At 48.2% G+C, this 20219-nt stretch overlaps 1 protein-coding gene across 1 annotated transcript in view; it reads right to left on the reverse strand.

Moving 5' to 3' along the window:
- LOC134934516 (uncharacterized) overlaps positions 1 to 7018 on the reverse strand; it is a 29656-nt gene extending 22638 nt beyond the window's left edge. The window contains exons 1-2 of the mRNA XM_063929944.1: positions 6997 to 7018; positions 5174 to 5302 (exon numbers count right to left, since the gene is read on the reverse strand). Of these exons, the coding sequence (XP_063786014.1) occupies positions 5174 to 5302; positions 6997 to 7018 (151 nt within the window). The remainder of the gene's footprint in view (positions 1 to 5173; positions 5303 to 6996) is intronic.
- Between the last annotated feature and the right edge of the window lie 13201 nt (positions 7019 to 20219).

Genomic DNA, 20219 nt, shown 5'->3' on the forward strand with positions numbered 1-20219 from the left:
TGCGTGACACTGCAGTGCCACTCCTAGATGTGCCCGGTGTTTGTGTCGGCCACTAGGGTCGCTAATCTTACTCACACAGTCAGCTACCTCATTGCGCCTCTATTTTTCTTTGCGTCATGTGCTGTTTGGGGAGGGTTTTTTGGAAGGGCCATCCTGCGTGACACTGCAGTGCCACTCCTAGATGGGCCCGGTGTTTGTGTCGGCCACTAGGGTCGCTAATCTTACTCACACAGCTACCTCATTGCGCCTCTTTTTTTCTTTGCGTCATGTGCTGTTTGGGGAGGGTTTTTTGGAAGGGACATCCTGCGTGACACTGCAGTGCCACTCCTAGATGGGCCCGGTGTTTGTGTCGGCCACTAGGGTCGCTTATCTTTCTCACACAGCTACCTCATTGTGCCTCTTTTTTTCTTTGCGTCATGTGCTGTTTGGGGAGGGTTTTTTGGAAGGGACATCCTGCGTGACACTGCAGTGCCACTCCTAGATGGGCCCGGTGTTTGTGTCGGCCACTAGGGTCGCTTATCTTTCTCACACAGTCAGCTACCTCATTGCGCCTCTTTTTTTCTTTGCGTCATGTGCTGTTTGGGGAGGGTTTTTTGGAAGGGACATCCTGCGTGACACTGCAGTGCCACTCCTAGATGGGCCCGGTGTTTGTGTCGGCCACTAGGGTCGCTTATCTTACTCACACAGCGACCTCGGTGCAAATTTTAGGACTAAAAATAATATTGTGAGGTGTGATGTGTTCAGAATAGGCTGAAAATGAGTGTAAATTATGTTTTTTGAGGATAATAATACTTTGGGATCAAAATTACCCCCAAATTCTATGATTTAAGCTGTTTTTTAGGGTTTTTTGAAAAAACCACCCGAATCCAAAACACACCCGAATCCGACAAAAAAAATTCGGTGAGGTTTTGCCAAAACGCGGTCGAACCCAAAACACGTCCGCGGAACCGAACCCAAAACCAAAACACAAAACCCGAAAAATTTCAGGCGCTCATCTCTAGATTCTACTGGACAAGTGGACGTGATCGGCGTGGGATGTAGGTAAGTAATCTCTCTCTCATTTTTACAGGTAACCCTATTGGATTCTACATGGACAAGTGGATGTGATCAGTGTGGGATGTAGGTAAGTATGTGTGAGTGTGTAAGTGTGTTAAAATAAATTTTTACTTTCAAGGTGTGTGTGTTGTGTTTTTATTTGGGTATTTTTTTTGTTGTAGAACTACAGGTACCAGCGGGCCCGTTATTTCCCTGCATGCTGCTACTTGAGGTTCTCCAAGTACCAGCAAGCGGGGGAGGCTTGCTGGGCCTTGTAGTTCCACCAAAAATTTGTCTTTTTTTACACACATATGGCTACCAGCCCAGCACCCACCGCCCAGGGGTGCTGGGGACAGCCTCGGTCTTCACCCCTGGCACTTGGGTGCCTGGAGGGTAGGGACCCCTTGATTTAAGGGGTCCCCACTCCCCCAGGGATCCCCGGCCAGGGGTGACTAGTTGGGGGGGGTAATGCCACGGCCACAGGGACCTATATAAATGTGTCCCCCGGCTGTGGCATTATGTCCCTGGCTAGTGGAGCCCGGTGCTGGTTTTAAAAATACAGGGGACCCCTACATTTTTTGTCCCCCATATTTTTGGAACCAGGACCGGACTAAGAGCCCGGTGCTGGTTGTCTAAATATGGGGAACCCCTGTCCAATTTTTTCCACAGTATTTAAACAACCATGCACGAGTATGGTTTACTCTTTGAGGAAGCACCCCGGTGCGAAACTAGTTAGAGGGAGAATTTGCTGATCATTCTACAAATTCCTACAACTGATGGTGATCTGGTCCATAAGCTGGGAACCAAGGACGGCCAAACATGACTCCTTCAATCAGAAACCGCCGGCTGGGTCTTCTGCAATGAGGACGCAGCCAACCAGCTGACGGGGAGAGTCAGATCTGCACAGCCGTCTGTATACAAGCGGCTCCAGCTTCCCGTGCTCTGTTGAGCAGACGTAGACGGGTGAGAGACAGCACCACACACCGCTGAGTTGCAGCGCAAGATCCCGCAAAACAGCCAGTTGGGCTGCAGTGGTAAGCTGCCATACACGGCACATAAGCAGCAATCACATTACGGGACAAGTGCTCTCAGGATCGTTTGCACATAACGTGGGACACCATACTTAGTGCCACTGCTTGTATATACAAGAGACTGCACCTTAAAACTGAAAAGCATACGAATGTGCAAAAGTTTTCATACCATTTTAAGAAACATATATATATCATGGAACAATAAGCTGTGTGCATACAGCATATGAGTGGTAACCACAATTTCGGACAGCATCTTTAAACACAGTTGTTTCTACAATATCTATATGGATAACATTTTAAAGTTAAATTGCACTTTTTTTAATGAAAGATGTATACTTAAGATTGGATACTATCTAGAGTGTGCATAAGTATTCATACTACATGTGGTAATATATATCAGGTGTTTTCCATTGTTATAGCAATTAGGAAAAGTATTTGATGACTTGTACAAATTAATTCTATATAGTAAAAGGAGAACGTTACCCAATCTTTTTATATATACACTGCTCAAAAAAATAAAGGGAACACTTAAACAACACAATGTAATTCCAAGTCAATCACACTTCTGTGAAATCAAACTGTCCACTTAGGAAGCAACACTGATTGACAATCAATTTCACATGCTATTGTGCAAATGGAATAGACAACAGGTGGAAATTATAGGCAATTAGCAAGACACCCCCAATAAAGGAGTTGTTCTGCAGGTGGTGACCACAGACCACTTCTCAGCTCCTATGTTTTCTGGCTGATGTTTTGGTCACTTTTGAAAGCTGGCGGTGCTTTCACTCTAGTGGTAGCATGAGACGGAGTCTACAACCCACACAAGTTGCTCAGGTAGTGCAGTTTATCCAGGATGGCACATGAATGCGAGCTGTGGGAAGAAGGTTTGCTGTGTCTGTGAGCGTAGTGTACAGAGCATGGAGGCGCTACCAGGAGACAGGCCAGTACATCAGGAGACGTGGAGAAGGCCGTAGGAGGGCAACAACCCAGTAGCAGGACCGCTACCTCCGCCTTTGTGCAAGGAGGAACAGGAGGAGCACTGCCAGAGCCCTGCAAAATGACCTTCAGCAAGCCACAAATGTGCATGTGTCTACTCAAACGATCAGAAACAGACTCCATGAGGGTGGTATGAGAGCCCACTGTCCACAGGTGGGGATTGTGGTTACAGCCCAACACCGTGCAGGACATTTGGCATTTGCCAGAGAACACCAAGATTGGCAAATTCGCCACTGGCGCCCTGTGCTCTTCACAGATGAAAGCAGGTTCTCACTGAGCACATGTGACAGATGTGACAGAGTCTGGAGACGCCAAGGAGAATGTTCTGCTGTCTGCAACATCCTCCAGCATGACCGGTTTGGCAGTGGGTCAGTAATGGTGTGGGGTGGCATTTCTTTGCGGGGCCGCACAGCCCTCCATGTGCTCACCAGAGGTAGCCTGACTGCCAATAGGTACCGAGATGAGATCCTCAGACCCCTTGTGAGACCATATGCTGGTGTGGTTGGCCCTGGGTTCCTCCTAATGCAAGACAATGCTAGACCTCATGTGGCTGGAGAGTGTCAGCAGTTCCTGCAAGACGAAGGCATTGATGCTATGGACTGGCCCGCCCGTCCCCAGACCTGAATCCAATTGAGCACATTTGGGACATCATGTCTCGCTCCATCCACCAATGCCACATTGCACCACAGACTGTCCAGGAGTTGGCAGATGCTTTAGTCCAGGTCTGGGAGGAGATCCCTCAGGAGACCATCCGCCACCTCATCAGGAGCATGCCCAGGCATTGTAGGGAGGTCATACAGGCACGGGGAGGCCACACACACTACTGAGCCTCATTTTTACTTGTTTTAAGGACATTACATCAAAGTTGGATCAGCCTGTAGTGTGTTTTTCCACTTTAATTTTGAGTGACTCCAAATCCAGACCTCCATGGGTTAATAAATTTGATTTCCATTGATAATTTTTGTGTGATTTTGTTGTCAGCACATTCAACTATGTAAAGAACAAAGTATTTAATAAGAATAGTTCATTCAGATCTAGGATGTGTTATTTTAGTGTTCCTTTTATTTTTTTGAGCAGTGTATATTTTTTATTGAATAAATAAATCAGATGGTTATATATTATACAGGAGTTTTCATTCATATATGCACCATTTAGTATTTTAGAGCAAAACAGTCATCTTTTGGTTCCGAGGCTGGTTATACTTAGGAGGGGGGACCTCACACATTTTTTTTTAAATTTTTTTTAACCCATTCAGACCCTTCTCCATTAAGTTAATGGAAGCCCTGGACAACAACATTGCATTCATGTCCTCCTCCCACTCCCTTCTCAGTCCCAAACACTAATTTTTATTTTTTTTATGATGAGCAGGCAGGTAGCGGGCATTGGCGGCATCGGACTGAGATGCAAATTAGTGGCGGAGGGCTGGGTCAATTGATGGTGGCCGAGTTTGTAAGCCATTGCTGTGGCAGCGGGCAGCAGCTTAGAGGCAGTAACGGGCATTGGCTCAGCAGCGGTAGGGGTCATCGGCAGGATTCGGCGGACATTATGGTAGTGCCTCACCAGCCACTGACCTCACCGCATGCCACTGGTCTCTATGGGGTATGTGGTGCTGTTTGCACTTACTTCACCTCAGCTGCATTAAGGCGTCTCCTTAAATAACGTCTAACTTTCAGTATACATATACGATACTTCAGCATATATATATTATTCCACTTGTCTCACTGAAACATTACTCAGTGTGAATTAGGGGAGTATTCTTCTCTGGGTACTATCATTAGCCAGTGGCTTTCTATGTGATTCACAGTCTCTAATAGGCTAATTCATTTACATGGGGTGTGCTCACATTTGATAGCTAATCCTCCCCCTTGAGCTGCCTGTTACCTGGTGGTTTGTGACACTTCTCAGACTCCTGCTATGTGTAAGCTGATTTGGTGAGGTGTCTGAACTCCCTTCCCTCAGGCCACTAATGCTGAACCTTTTTATACGGTGATTTACCTCACAGGTCCTCGGGCAGGGCTGCCATGACAACAACCTGACAGCTCTCCTGCCTCTGTACACAAACTCCCGCTGCCAGCCACTTCAACACCTCACCAATGTCATAGGGGAATCACCTCCGTCACTGGTAAGTGATACCCCGGTCCTCCGCCATTCCTCGGTTCCGCTGCTCGCTGCTGTTATGTTCACTGACAAGTGAACGATGCGCACTGCTCTGGCCTCCACACTCCTCACAGGGTTCCCGACTCACGCTAACTGCCGCACCAGCAGCCCCTTTTATTACCTCCTCTCCAACTGCTCATGACTCCTGCTCCCTGGCTACGGCATGCGGATAATGTTGCTGCGGGGACATTCCAGCAGCTTCTTCCCCCTCCTCCACTGTATTATAGCGTACACTGCTATAAACCCTAACCTTCCCTGTTTTAATAAACTATGCAGCACCTATGCCCTTTACATGCCTACAGGGAGTGTGGTATCCGCACTCCAGGTCGACAACAAAAAGGTCGACACACCTTAGGTTGACGTCAATTGGTCGACACACCTTAGGTCGACATGGACAAAATGTCGACATGGGCAAAAGGTCGACAGGAACAAGGTCAACATGGAAAAAGGTCGACATGAGTTTTTCACAATTTTTTTCTTTTTTAGAACCTTATCATACCTAATGATCCACGTGGACTACGATTGGAACGGTAATCTGTGCCGAGCGGAGCGGAGCGAAGGCACCATGCCCGAAGCATGGTGAGCGAAGCAAACCATGCGAGGGGACGCGGTGCACTAATTGGGGTTCCCGGTCACTCTACGAAAAAAACGACACCAAAAAAACATAAAAAAACTCACGTCGACCTTTTTCCATGTCGACCTTGTTCCTGTTGACCTTTTGTCCATGTCGACCTAAGGTGTGTCGACCAATTGGCATCGACCTAAGGTGTGTCGACCTGGAGTCCCAGACCCGGGAGTGTTCCCCCCTTTTTACATTATTTGGCATGGTTAAAGTATTTTAAGGAGCCATCCAGTATAACCTTATATAGTCAGTAAATTGTCACAGTGTGGCCCAAGAATTGCAGTTATCGGCTTCTGCTGACTCTGGGGTCTCACAAGTCAGGGGCATTCTGCAGGATCTCATGCTGGGAGGGAGTTTAAGGGACAGTCTGCAAAATGCTTGACAAATGTAATCAGCAGTGTATACAAGTAGTGACTGAATAAATTTGTAAAGTAACAGATCATTTTCAGACGGTCCCTTACTCCCTGCAGACATGCTTGAATCCCCCTATGCATTTCAAATGCCCTTGGCAACGGCTTAGCTTGCCTATAGCTAGGGGCAGCTCTGGCCCAGTGGAGAAGAGAAGCATCCTCTGTATAATAGAAAACCTGCAAAGGTGCCTAGCTGGTTCTAATACTAATCAGTCCATCCCCTGGCTAAACACAAACAGAGGTGCGGTCACATGACCACTACAGTGTACAAAGTTTTATCAAAACTGGGGACACATGGACCTGCAGGAGAAGACTAATCATAAATGGGGTGCTCTAAACCTTGTCCAACACATCTTAAAGAGAACAAGTATACTAATGGCATTAACTATCCTCAGCTTTTCCCTTCGACTTTATTCAAAATTCCACATATACGGCCTGATTCAGGTTTGTAAGCAAAGTAAAATAGCACACAGCTGGACAAAACAATCTTGTACTGCAAGTGTGGCAGATGTAACACGTTCAGCGAGAGTTAGATTTTGGTGGGGTGTGTTCAAACTGAAATGTAAATTGCAGTATAAAAAAAGCTAACATTTGTGGGCTACATGCAAAAGCAGCAAGTATTTACCCTGCACAGAAACAATATAACCCACCTAAACCTACATCTCCCTACACATGTTACATCTGCCGCACCTGCAGTGCAACATGGTTTTTCCAAGTTGTGTGCTTTTTCGCTTTGCTTACCAACCTGAATCAGGCTCGTCGTACATTACAATCTGCCCATCCCACCTATATGAGTTTTATTTCATTTCATGTCTCAGAGTTCTGTGTTATTCGTAGTGTCAACTAGACAAAATGGTCCAAACCTTTCAAAATGTTCAGCTGAAATGAGCTTTATTATTGTGACTAAGGCCCTCATTCCGAGTTGATCGCTCGCAAGGCGATTTTAGCAGAGTTACACACTGTTACAGAGTTACTGGGAGTGAATCTTAGCTTCTTAAAATTGCGACCGATGTATTCGCAATATTGCGATTACAAACTACTTAGCAGTTTCAGAGTAGCTTCAGACTTACTCGGCATCTGCGATCAGTTCAGTGCTTGTCGTTCCTGGTTTGACGTCACAAACACACCCAGCGTTCGCTCAGACACTCCCCCGTTTCTCCGGCCACTCCTGCGTTTTTTCCGGAAACGGTAGCGTTTTTATCCACACGCCCATAAAACGCCGTGTTTCCGCCCAGTAACACCCATTTCCTGTCAATCACACTACGATCGCCGGAGCGAAGAAAAAGCCGTGAGTAAAAATACTATCTTCATTGTTAAATTACTTGGCGCAGTCGCAGTGCGAATATTGCGCATGCGTACTAAGCGGAATTTCACTGCGATGCGATAAAAATTACCGAGCGAACGACTCGGAATGAGGGCCTAAATGCAGAGACGAAATAATGACAAAGTCTACAGTTTTAGTATCTAAACAAAACTGATCTCTCTTGTGTAAGTAACCAGCTGTATTTAACTGGAAATTACACACTGAATGTGTATAAAATGCTACACTTCAGAGACCTAACTTCTGATAATATTTTTATTGATCCCACTGAGATAAATTGCTTTTCCCTTGATAGGTATTTGAACTGATAATCATTCTAGAAACATTTAAAAAAATAAATAAAAATAAAAACTGTACAGTAACCTCTTAAAGCACTTGTGTCACATTGTGTGAGACCTCATATTACGTAGTGCAGGAACATCAGAATTATTTCCGGCATTAGGGAAATGAACACTTAGGGGGTATGCAATTAGCTCCGTTTTTTTCCCCTTGGTGAAAAAGCAGAGCTTTTCGCTATTTTTAGGGCGAATGGGGATTCGCAATATGCAATAGCAAGGCCGGTGTTTTGCCTATGTGAAACATTCGGCAGGAGCAAAAAACTTGTGGACCGCCGGATCCATGTGTTTTTGCACCTGCATCAGTGAAAGCACAGGCTGTTTTTGACGATTTTGAGGCATTTTTCGCAAATACCTTTTCCCTTACAGTAAAACAAAAAGGTGAAAAGGCATTGGCGAAAATGCCTTAAAAATGGGCGAAAACTGCCCACAATTGAATAGCCATGGAGTCTAATTCAACAGCTCTTAAATGATCAGAGCTAATTGCTTAGATGGGAGTTCTATTTAAGATGGGATGTTGCCATAGCAACCAATCAGATTCTTCTTCTCATTTATCTAGCACCTTCTAGAAGATAATACCTGGAATCTGATTGGTTGCTATGGGCAACATCCCATCTTAAATATAACTCCCATCTTAGTAAATTTACCCTAAAACTGCACTCCCCATTATTCTCTATAATACTTGGTCTGGGCAATTTACCAAGTGTCGAAAAGCATAGCTTGACCCCATTAAAAAATTTGACGTCAGACACCCGCCCTGCAAACGCTTGGACACGCCTGAGTTTTTCAAAACACACCCAGAAAACGGTCAGTTGCCACCCACAAACGCCCTCTTCCTGTCAATCTCCTTGCGATCGGCTGTGCGAATGGATTCTTCATTAAATCTATCGCCCAGCAATGATTCCCTTTGTACCCGTACGACACATGTGCGCATTGCGGTGCATACGCATGCGCAGAAGTAACCTGTTCGCTGCGCTACGAAAAATGTCAGCGAGCGATCAACTCGGAATGACCCCCATTGCTTGAGAGGGATGTGATGATCCTACCTTCCAGCCTCCATGCTTCTCCTCAGTTGGTGAACAGTGCCGTTTCTTGCGGCGTGCGAGCCGTGCAATCGCACGGGGCGCTCGCCGCGGCACTTCTCTGGCTCTCTGGCTCCCTGCTTTCCCCTCCTCCCAAGTATTCCGTTTGGGGGGGCGGAGTTTCGCGCAATGACGCGGTTGCGTCGTGACATCATGACGCAACCGCGTCATAGCGCGAAACTCCGCCCCCACGAGCGGAGTGCTCGGCATATGTGTCACGCATGCAGGGGATCGGGTTAGCAGTACCTTCCGGTGAGGCGAGCACTCACTGTATTCCACTGTGTGGTTTGTGGACTACATTTCCCATAATGCTATGCCCTTGATTCCTCCTGTGTGTGCATCATGGGAAATGTAGTCCAGGGAGACAGTGCTGACAGTGCAGGGACACTACGAACTGGCTGATGCCTCTCTCCCTCTCTCTCCACGCACCCCTCTCTCTCCCCATGACTCTCTCTCCCCCCATGCCCCCACACTCTCTCACTCCCCTTGCCCTCCTCTCTCTCCCTCCCAATGCCTATCTCTCCCCTTGCCTCCTTTTTTCTCCCTCTCCCAATGCTCCCATCTCTCTCCTCATGGCTCTCTCTCTCCATCTGTCGCTCTTGGATGTGTGTGTGTGTGTGTGTGTGTGTGTGTGTGTGTGTGTATGTGTGTGTGTGTAAAAGAGCTGTTTCTTGTGGCGGGCGAGACGTGCATTCGCACGGGGCGCCCGCCTCGGCTCTTGGTGGCTCAGTTTGTGCTCCCCCTCCTCCCCATCATTACTACTCCGCTTGGGGGGCGGCGTTTCATGTAATGACGCATTTGCATCGTGACGTCACGACGCAAACGCGTCATTACACGAAACTCCGCCCCCGAGCAGAGTACTGATGACAGGGAGGAAGGGGAGCCAGGACAAGGCGGGCAAGCCAAGAGGAGGGAGAGGCGTGCCGAAGAGCGGGAAGCGGGATGGAAAAGGACCTCTGGCCGGCGGATGCCGCTGCAAACGTAAGTGTAACACCCTCTCTCTTTTTTCTCTCTCTCTCTCTCTTTGTAGAAGGGGACTCTCCCTGCTATAATGTGTAAAATGGGGACTCTTGCCTGCTATAATGTGTAAATTGGGGACTCTGCCTGCTATAATGTGTAAAATGGGGACTCTTTCCTGCTATAATGTGTAAAATGGGGACTTTTGCCTGCTGTAATGTGTAAAATTGGGACTCTTGCCTGCAGTAATGTGTAAAATGGGGTCTATTGCCTGCCGTAATTTGTAAAATGGGGTCTCTTGCCTGCCGTAATGTGTAAAATGGGGTTTCTTGCCTGCCGTAATGTGTAAAATGGGGACTCTTACCTGCCGTAATGTGTAAAATGGGGACTCTTGCCTGCCGCAATGTGTAAAATGGGGACTCTTGCCTGCCGTAAGGTAGTCTTTTCAGTCGGGGCTACGCCCATTGCAGCGAGGCCACACCCATTTTAACGAGGCCACACACCCTTACCGGGAGTGCGCGACAGCGGCGTGCGCAAATTAGTTAGCTTTATATCTATGGGGGGGCATTATTTTTATGTCAATGGGGGGGGGGGGGGCGCATTTTTAAATCTCGCACTGGGAGCCAAATTGGCTAGAAACAGCCCTGTTGGTGAACATAAGTAATATTGCGTGTGCTTTCACAGTGTCAGAACCATCAGTAAAGAAAGACATAGAAATAGCTATCTCTTTATAGCCAATTCCTTCATAGGACAGGCTCCAATCAGACCTGCTGTCCCAACAAGGGTTGTTTGATAAATTGGGACTAAAAATCCTATCTTATCACTAGTGATGAGCGGGTTCGGTTCCTCGGAAACCGAACCCCCTCGAACTTCACCCATTTTACACGGGTCCGAGGCATACTCGGATTCTCCCGTATGGCTCGGTTAACCCGAGCGCGCCCGAACGTCATCATCCCGCTGTCGGATTCTCGCGAGATTCGGATTCTATATAAGCAGCCGCGCGTCGCCGCCATTTTCACTCGTGCATTGGAAATGTTAGGGAGAGGACGTGGCTGGCGTCCTCTCCGTTTATTCATTGTTGATGCAAATATTTGTGCTTGCTTATATCTTAATTGTGGGGACTGGGGAGCAGCTGTATATTAATATAGGAGGAGTACAGTGCAGAGTTTTGCTGATCAGTGACCACCAGTTTTATCCGTTCTCTGCCTGAAAAAAATGCTCCTTATCTGTCCTCAGTGTGCTGCATATATCTGTGCTCACACTGCTTAATTGTGGGGACTGGGGAGCAGCTGTACTCCTGCTATATAGCATACTTGCCGACATTCTGGCTGCTCTCTGCGGGAGAGAGCAGCCAGGTCGGCACAGCAAGGGGGCAGGGGAGGGCTGTGACGTGGGGAGGAGGTGGACCGGAGGCGGGATAATGCCGCGATCCCCGGCATTACACTGCAGGGGGCGTGGCTATAATGACGCGATTCAGGAAGAATCGCTTCATCAACTGCCCGGACCGCCCACTTTACACACTAAGTGGGCAGACGTGCAGGGGGTCCCCTGATTCCGGGAGACTTGCCTGCTCTTCCGGGGGGCCGGGAGGGTCACCCAATTTTCGGGAGCCTCCCGGCCATTCCGGGAGAGTAGGCAAGTATGTTATATAGCAGGAGTACAGTGCAGAGTTTTGCTGACAGTGATCACCAGTATACGTTGTCTGCCTGAAAAACACTCCATATCTGTGCTCAGTGTGCTGCTTTATTGTGGGGACTGGGGACCACCAGTATAATATTATATAGGAGGAGTACAGTGCAGAGTTTTGCTGACCAGTGACCACCAGTATACGTTGTCTGCCTGAAAAACACTCCATATCTGTGCTGCATTGTAGACAGTATATAGTAGGAGTACAGTGCATAATTTTGCTGACCACCAGTATATAATATATAGGAGTAGGGTACAGAAGGCCACTTCTGTACCTACCTCTGTGTCGTCAAGTATACTATCCATCCATACCTGTGGTGCATTTCAGTTTTGCACAGTTTGCTGACCACCAGTATATAATATATTGCATTACGGTACAGTAGGCCACTGCTGTACCTACCTCTGTGTCGTCAAGTATACTATCCATCCATACCTGTGGTGCATTTCAGTTTTGCACAGTTTGCTGACCACCAGTATATAATATATAGCATTACGGTACAGTAGGCCACTGCTGTACCTACCTCTGTGTCGTCAAGTATACTATCCATCCATACCTGTGGTGCATTTCAGTTTTGCACAGTTTGCTGACCACCAGTATATAATATATAGCATTACGGTACAGTAGGCCACTGCTGTACCTACCTCTGTGTCGTCAAGTATACTATCCATCCATACCTGTGGTGCATTTCAGTTTTGCACAGTTTGCTGACCACCAGTATATAATATATAGCAGTACGGTACAGTAGGCCACTGCTGTACCTACCTCTGTGTCGTCAAGTATACTATCCATCCATACCTGTGGTGCATTTCAGTTTTGCACAGTTTGTTGACCACCAGTATATAATATATAGCATTACGGTACAGTAGGCCACTGCTGTACCTACCTCTGTGTCGTCAAGTATACTATCCATCCATACCTGTGGTGCATTTCAGTTTTGCACAGTTTGCTAACCACCAGTATATAATATATAGCATTACGGAACAGTAGGCCACTGCTGTACCTACCTCTGTGTCGTCAAGTATACTATCCATCCATACCTGTGGTGCATTTCAGTTTTGCACAGTTTGCTGACCACCAGTATATAATAATATATAGCATTACGGTACAGTAGGCCACTGCTGTACCTACCTCTGTGTCGTCAAGTAAACTATCCATCCATACGTGTGGTGCATTTCAGTTTTGCACAGTTTGCTGACCACCAGTATATAATATATAGCAGTACGGTACAGTAGGCCACTGCTGTACCTACCTCTGTGTCGTCAAGTATACTATCCATCCATACCTTTGGTGCATTTCAGTTTTGCACAGTTTGCTGACCACCAGTATATAATATATAGCATTACGGTACAGTAGGCCACTGCTGTACCTACCTCTGTGTCGTCAAGTATACTATCCATCCATACCTGTGGTGCATTTCAGTTTTGCACAGTTTGATGACCACCAGTATATAATATATAGCATTACGGTTAGAGATGTGCACTTGAAATTTTTCGGGTTTTGTGTTTTGGTTTTGGGTTCGGTTCCGCGGCCGTGTTTTGGGTTCGACCGCGTTTTGGCAAAACCTCACCGAATTTTTTTTGTCGGATTCGGGTGTGTTTTGGATTCGGGTGTTTTTTTCAAAAAACACTAAAAAACAGCTTAAATCATAGAATTTGGGGGTCATTTTGATCCCAAAGTATTATTAACCTCAAAAACCATAATTTCCACTCATTTTCAGTCTATTCTGAACACCTCACACCTCACAATATTATTTTTAGTCCTAAAATTTGCACCGAGGTTGCTGGATGACTAAGCTAAGCGACCCTAGTGGCCGACACAAACACCTGGCCCATCTAGGAGTGGCACTGCAGTGTCACGCAGGATGGCCCTTCCAAAAAACACTCCCCAAACAGCACATGACGCAAAGAAGAAAAAAAGAGGCGCAATGAGGTAGCTGTGTGAGTAAGATAAGCGACCCTAGTGGCCGACACAAACACCTGGCCCATCTAGGAGTGGCACTGCAGTGTCACGCAGGATGGCCCTTCCAAAAAACACTCCCCAAACAGCACATGACGCAAAGAAGAAAAAAAGAGGCGCAATGAGGTAGCTGTGTGAGTAAGATAAGCGACCCTAGTGGCCGACACAAACACCTGGCCCATCTAGGAGTGGCACTGCAGTGTCACGCAGGATGGCCCTTCCAAAAAACACTCCCCAAACAGCACATGACGCAAAGAAGAAAAAAAGAGGCGCAATGAGGTAGCTGTGTGAGTAAGATAAGCGACCCTAGTGGCCGACACAAACACCTGGCCCATCTAGGAGTGGCACTGCAGTGTCACGCAGGATGGCCCTTCCAAAAAACACTCCCCAAACAGCACATGACGCAAAGAAGAAAAAAAGAGGCGCAATGAGGTAGCTGTGTGAGTAAAATAAGCGACCCTAGTGGCCGACACAAACACCTGGCCCATCTAGGAGTGGCACTGCAGTGTCACGCAGGATGGCCCTTCCAAAAAACACTCCCCAAACAGCACGTGACGCAAAGAAGAAAAAAAGAGGCGCAATGAGGTAGCTGTGTGAGTAAGATAAGCGACCCTAGTGGCCGACACAAACACCTGGCCCATCTAGGAGTGGCACTGCAGTGTCACGCAGGATGGCCCTTCCAAAAAACACTCCCCAAACAGCACATGACGCAAAGAAGAAAAAAAGAGGCGCAATGAGGTAGCTGTGTGAGTAAGATAAGCGACCCTAGTGGCCGACACAAACACCTGGCCCATCTAGGAGTGGCACTGCAGTGTCACGCAGGATGGCCCTTCCAAAAAACACTCCCCAAACAGCACATGACGCAAAGAAGAAAAAAAGAGGCGCAATGAGGTAGCTGTGTGAGTAAGATAAGCGACCCTAGTGGCCGACACAAACACCTGGCCCATCTAGGAGTGGCACTGCAGTGTCACGCAGGATGGCCCTTCCAAAAAACACTCCCCAAACAGCACATGACGCAAAGAAGAAAAAAAGAGGCGCAATGAGGTAGCTGTGTGAGTAAGATAAGCGACCCTAGTGGCCGACACAAACACCTGGCCCATCTAGGAGTGTCACTGCAGTGTCACGCAGGATGGCCCTTCCAAAAAACACTCCCCAAACAGCACATGACGCAAAGAAGAAAAAAAGAGGCGCAATGAGGTAGCTGTGTGAGTAAGATAAGCGACCCTAGTGGCCGACACAAACACCTGGCCCATCTAGGAGTGGCACTGCAGTGTCACGCAGGATGGCCCTTCCAAAAAACACTCCCCAAACAGCACATGACGCAAAGAAGAAAAAAAGAGGCGCAATGAGGTAGCTGTGTGAGTAAGATAAGCGACCCTAGTGGCCGACACAAACACCTGGCCCATCTAGGAGTGGCACTGCAGTGTCACACAGGATGGCCCTTCCAAAAAACACTCCCCAAACAGCACATGACGCAAAGAAGAAAAAAAGAGGCGCAATGAGGTAGCTGTGTGAGTAAGATAAGCGACCCTAGTGGCCGACACAAACACCTGGCCCATCTAGGAGTGGCACTGCAGTGTCACGCAGGATGGCCCTTCCAAAAAACACACCCCAAACAGCACATGACGCAAAGAAGATAAAAAGAGGCGCAATGAGGTAGCTGTGTGAGTAAGATAAGCGACCCTAGTGGCCGACACAAACACCTGGCCCATCTAGGAGTGGCACTGCAGTGTCACGCAGGATGGCCCTTCCAAAAAACACTCCCCAAACAGCACATGACGCAAAGAAGAAAAAAAGAGGCGCAATGAGGTAGCTGTGTGAGTAAGATAAGCGACCCTAGTGGCCGACACAAACACCTGGCCCATCTAGGAGTGGCACTGCAGTGTCACGCAGGATGGCCCTTCCAAAAAACACTCCCCAAACAGCACATGACGCAAAGAAGAAAAAAAGAGGCGCAATGAGGTAGCTGTGTGAGTAAGATAAGCGACCCTAGTGGCCGACACAAACACCTGGCCCATCTAGGAGTGGCACTGCAGTGTCACGCAGGATGGCCCTTCCAAAAAACACTCCCCAAACAGCACATGACGCAAAGAAGAAAAAAAGAGGCGCAATGAGGTAGCTGTGTGAGTAAGATAAGCGACCCTAGTGGCCGACACAAACACCTGGCCCACCTAGGAGTGGCACTGCAGTGTCACGCAGGATGGCCCTTCCAAAAAACACTCCCCAAACAGCACATGACGCAAAGAAGAAAAAAAGAGGCGCAATGAGGTAGCTGTGTGAGTAAGATAAGCGACCCTAGTGGCCGACACAAACACCTGGCCCATCTAGGAGTGGCACTGCAGTGTCACGCAGGATGGCCCTTCCAAAAAACACTCCCCAAACAGCACATGACGCAAAGAAGAAAAAAAGAGGCGCAATGAGGTAGCTGTGTGAGTAAGAGAAGCGACCCTAGTGGCCGACACAAACACCTGGCCCATCTAAGAGTGGCACTGCAGTGTCACGCAGGATGGCCCTTCCAAAAAACACTCCCCAAACAGCACATGACGCAAAGAAGAAAAAAAGAGGCGCAATGAGGTAGCTGTGTGAGTAAGATAAGCGACCCTAGTGGCCGACACAAACACCTGGCCCATCTAGGAGTGGCACTGCAGTGTCACGCAGGATGGCCCTTCCAAAAAACACTCCCCAAACAGCACATGACGCAAAGAAGAAAAAAAGAGGCGCAATGAGGTAGCTGTGTGAGTAAGCTAAGCGACCCTAGTGGCCGACACAAACACCTGGCCCATCTAGGAGTGGCACAGCAGTGTCACGCAGGATGGCCCTTCCAAAAAACCCTCCCCAAACAGCACATGACGCAAAGAAAAAAAGAGGCGCAATGAGGTAGCTGTGTGAGTAAGATAAGCGACCCTAGTGGCCGACACAAACACCGGGCCCATCTAGGAGTGGCACTGCAGTGTCACGCAGGATGTCCCTTCCAAAAAACCCTCCCCAAACAGCACATGACGCAAAGAAAAAAAGAGGCGCAATGAGGTAGCTGTGTGAGTAAGATAAGCGACCCTAGTGGCCGACACAAACACCGGGCCCATCTAGGAGTGGCACTGCAGTGTCACGCAGGATGTCCCTTCCAAAAAACCCTCCCCAAACAGCACATGACGCAAAGAAAAAAAGAGGCGCAATGAGGTAGCTGTGTGAGTAAGATAAGCGACCCTAGTGGCCGACACAAACACCGGGCCCATCTAGGAGTGGCACTGCAGTGTCACGCAGGATGTCCCTTCCAAAAAACCCTCCCCAAACAGCACATGACGCAAAGAAAAAAAGAGGCGCAATGAGGTAGCTGTGTGAGTAAGATAAGCGACCCTAGTGGCCGACACAAACACCGGGCCCATCTAGGAGTGGCACTGCAGTGTCACGCAGGATGGCCCTTCCAAAAAACCCTCCCCAAACAGCACATGACGCAAAGAAAAAAAGAGGCGCAATGAGGTAGCTGTGTGAGGAAGATAAGCGACCCTAGTGGCCGACACAAACACCGGGCCCATCTAGGAGTGGCACTGCAGTGTCACGCAGGATGTCCCTTCCAAAAAACCCTCCCCAAACAGCACATGACGCAAAGAAAAAAAGAGGCGCAATGAGGTAGCTGTGTGAGTAAGATAAGCGACCCTAGTGGCCGACACAAACACCGGGCCCATCTAGGAGTGGCACTGCAGTGTCACGCAGGATGGCCCTTCCAAAAAATACTCCCCAAACAGCACATGACGCAAAGAAAAATTAAAGAAAAAAGAGGTGCAAGATGGAATTGTCCTTGGGCCCTCCCACCCACCCTTATGTTGTATAAACAGGACATGCACACTTTAACCAACCCATCATTTCAGTGACAGGGTCTGCCACACGACTGTGACTGAAATGACGGGTTGGTTTGGACCCCCACCAAAAAAGAAGCAATTAATCTCTCCTTGCACAAACTGGCTCTACAGAGGCAAGATGTCCACCTCATCATCATCCTCCGATATATCACCGTGTACATCCCCCTCCTCACAGATTATCAATTCGTCCCCACTGGAATCCACCATCTCAGCTCCCTGTGTACTTTGTGGAGGCAATTGCTGCTGGTCAATGTCTCCACGGAGGAATTGATTATAATTCATTTTAATGAACATCATCTTCTCCACATTTTCTGGATGTAACCTCGTACGCCGATTGCTGACAAGGTGAGCGGCGGCACTAAACACTCTTTCGGAGTACACACTTGTGGGAGGGCAACTTAGGTAGAATAATAAATAATAATAAAGCCAGTTTGTGCAAGGGCCTCCAAATTGCCTCTTTTTCCTGCCAGTATAAGTACGGACTGTGTGACGTGCCTACTTGGATGCGGTCACTCATATAATCCTCCACCATTCTTTCAATGGTGAGAGAATCATATGCAGTGACAGTAGACGACATGTCCGTAATCGTTGTCAGGTCCTTCAGTCCGGACCAGATGTCAGCATCAGCAGTCGCTCCAGACTGCCCTGCATCACCGCCAGCGGGTGGGCTCGGAATTCTGAGCCTTTTCCTCGCACCCCCAGTTGCGGGAGAATGTGAAGGAGGAGATGTTGACAGGTCGCGTTCCGCTTGACTTGACAATTTTGTCACCAGCAGGTCTTTGAACCCCAGCAGACTTGTGTCTGCCGGAAAGAGAGATCCAAGGTAGGCTTTAAATCTAGGATCGAGCATGGTGGCCAAAATGTAGTGCTCTGATTTCAACAGATTGACCACCCGTGAATCCTTGTTAAGCGAATTAAGGGCTCCATCCACAAGTCCCACATGCCTAGCGGAATCGCTCTGTGTTAGCTCCTCCTTCAATGTCTCCAGCTTCTTCTGCAAAAGCCTGATGAGGGGAATGACCTGACTCAGGCTGGCAGTGTCTGAACTGACTTCACGTGTGGCAAGTTCAAAGGGCATCAGAACCTTGCACAATGTTGAAATCATTCTCCACTGCGCTTGAGACAGGTGCATTCCACCTCCTATATCGTGCTCAATTGTATAGGCTTGAATGGCCTTTTGCTGCTCCTCCAACCTCTGAAGCATATAGAGGGTTGAATTCCACCTCGTTACCACTTCTTGCTTCAGATGATGGCAGGGCAGGTTCAGTTGTTTTTGGTGGTGCTCCAGTCTTCTGTACGTAGTGCCTGTACGCCGAAAGTGTCCCGCAATTCTTCTGGCCACCGACAGCATCTCTTGCACACCCCTGTCGTTTTAAAAAAAATTCTGCACCACCAAATTCAAGGTATGTGCAAAACATGGGACGTGCTGGAATTTGCCCAGATTTAATGCACACACAATATTGCTGGCGTTGTCCGATGCCACAAATCCACAGGAGAGTCCAATTGGGGTAAGCCATTCCGCGATGATCTTCCTCAGTTGCCGTAAGAGGTTTTCAGCTGTGTGCGTATTCTGGAAAGCGGTGATACAAAGCGTAGCCTGCCTAGGAAAGAGTTGGCGTTTGCGAGATGCTGCTACTGGTGCCGCCGCTGCTGTTCTTGCGGCGGGAGTCCATACATCTACCCAGTGGGCTGTCACAGTCATATAGTCCTGACCCTGCCCTGCTCCACTTGTCCACATGTCCGTGGTTAAGTGGACATTGGGTACAACTGCATTTTTTAGGACACTGGAGAGTCTTTTTCTGACGTCCGTGTACATTCTCGGTATCGCCTGCCTAGAGAAGTGGAACCTAGATGGTATTTGGTAACGGGGGCACACTACCTCAAGAAATTGTCTAGTTCCCTGTGAACTAACGGCGGATACCGGACGCACGTCTAACACCAACATAGTTGTCAAGGCCTCAGTTATCCGCTTTGCAGCAGGATGACTGCTGTGATATTTCATCTTCCTCGCAAAGGACTGTTGGACAGTCAATTGCTTACTGGAAGTAGTACAAGTGGGCTTACGACTTCCCCTCTGGGATGACGATCGACTCCCAGCAGCAACAACAGCAGCGCCAGCAGCAGTAGGCATTACACTCAAGGATGCATCAGAGGAATCCCAGGATGGAGAGGACTCGTCAGAATTGCCAGTGACATGGCCTGCAGGACTATTGGCATTCCTGGGTAAGGAGGAAATTGACACTGAGGGAGTTGGTGGGGTGGTTTGCGTGAGCTTGGTTACAAGAGGAAGGGATTTACTGGTCAGTGGACTGCTTCCGCTGTCACCCAAAGTTTTTGAACTTGTCACTGACTTATTATGAATGCGCTGCAGGTGACGTATAAGGGAGGATGTTCCGAGGTGGTTAACGTCCTTACCCCTACTTATTACAGCTTGACAAAGGCAACACACGGCTTGACACCTGTTGTCCGCATTTCTGTTGAAATACTTCCACACCGAAGAGCTGATTTTTTTGGTATTTTCACCAGGCATGTCAATGGCCATATTCCTCCCACGGACAACAGGTGTCTCCCCGGGTGCCTGACTTAAACAAACCACCTCACCATCAGAATCCTCCTGGTCAATTTCCTCCCCAGCGCCAGCAACACCCATATCCTCCTCATCCTGGTGTACTTCAACACTGACATCTTCAATCTGACTATCAGGAACTGGACTGCGGGTGCTCCTTCCAGCACTTGCAGGGGGCGTGCAAATGGTGGAAGGCGCATGCTCTTC

This window comes from Pseudophryne corroboree, chromosome 6, assembly GCF_028390025.1.
Source record: "Pseudophryne corroboree isolate aPseCor3 chromosome 6, aPseCor3.hap2, whole genome shotgun sequence".
In the NCBI taxonomy this organism is placed as follows: Eukaryota; Metazoa; Chordata; class Amphibia; order Anura; family Myobatrachidae; genus Pseudophryne; species Pseudophryne corroboree.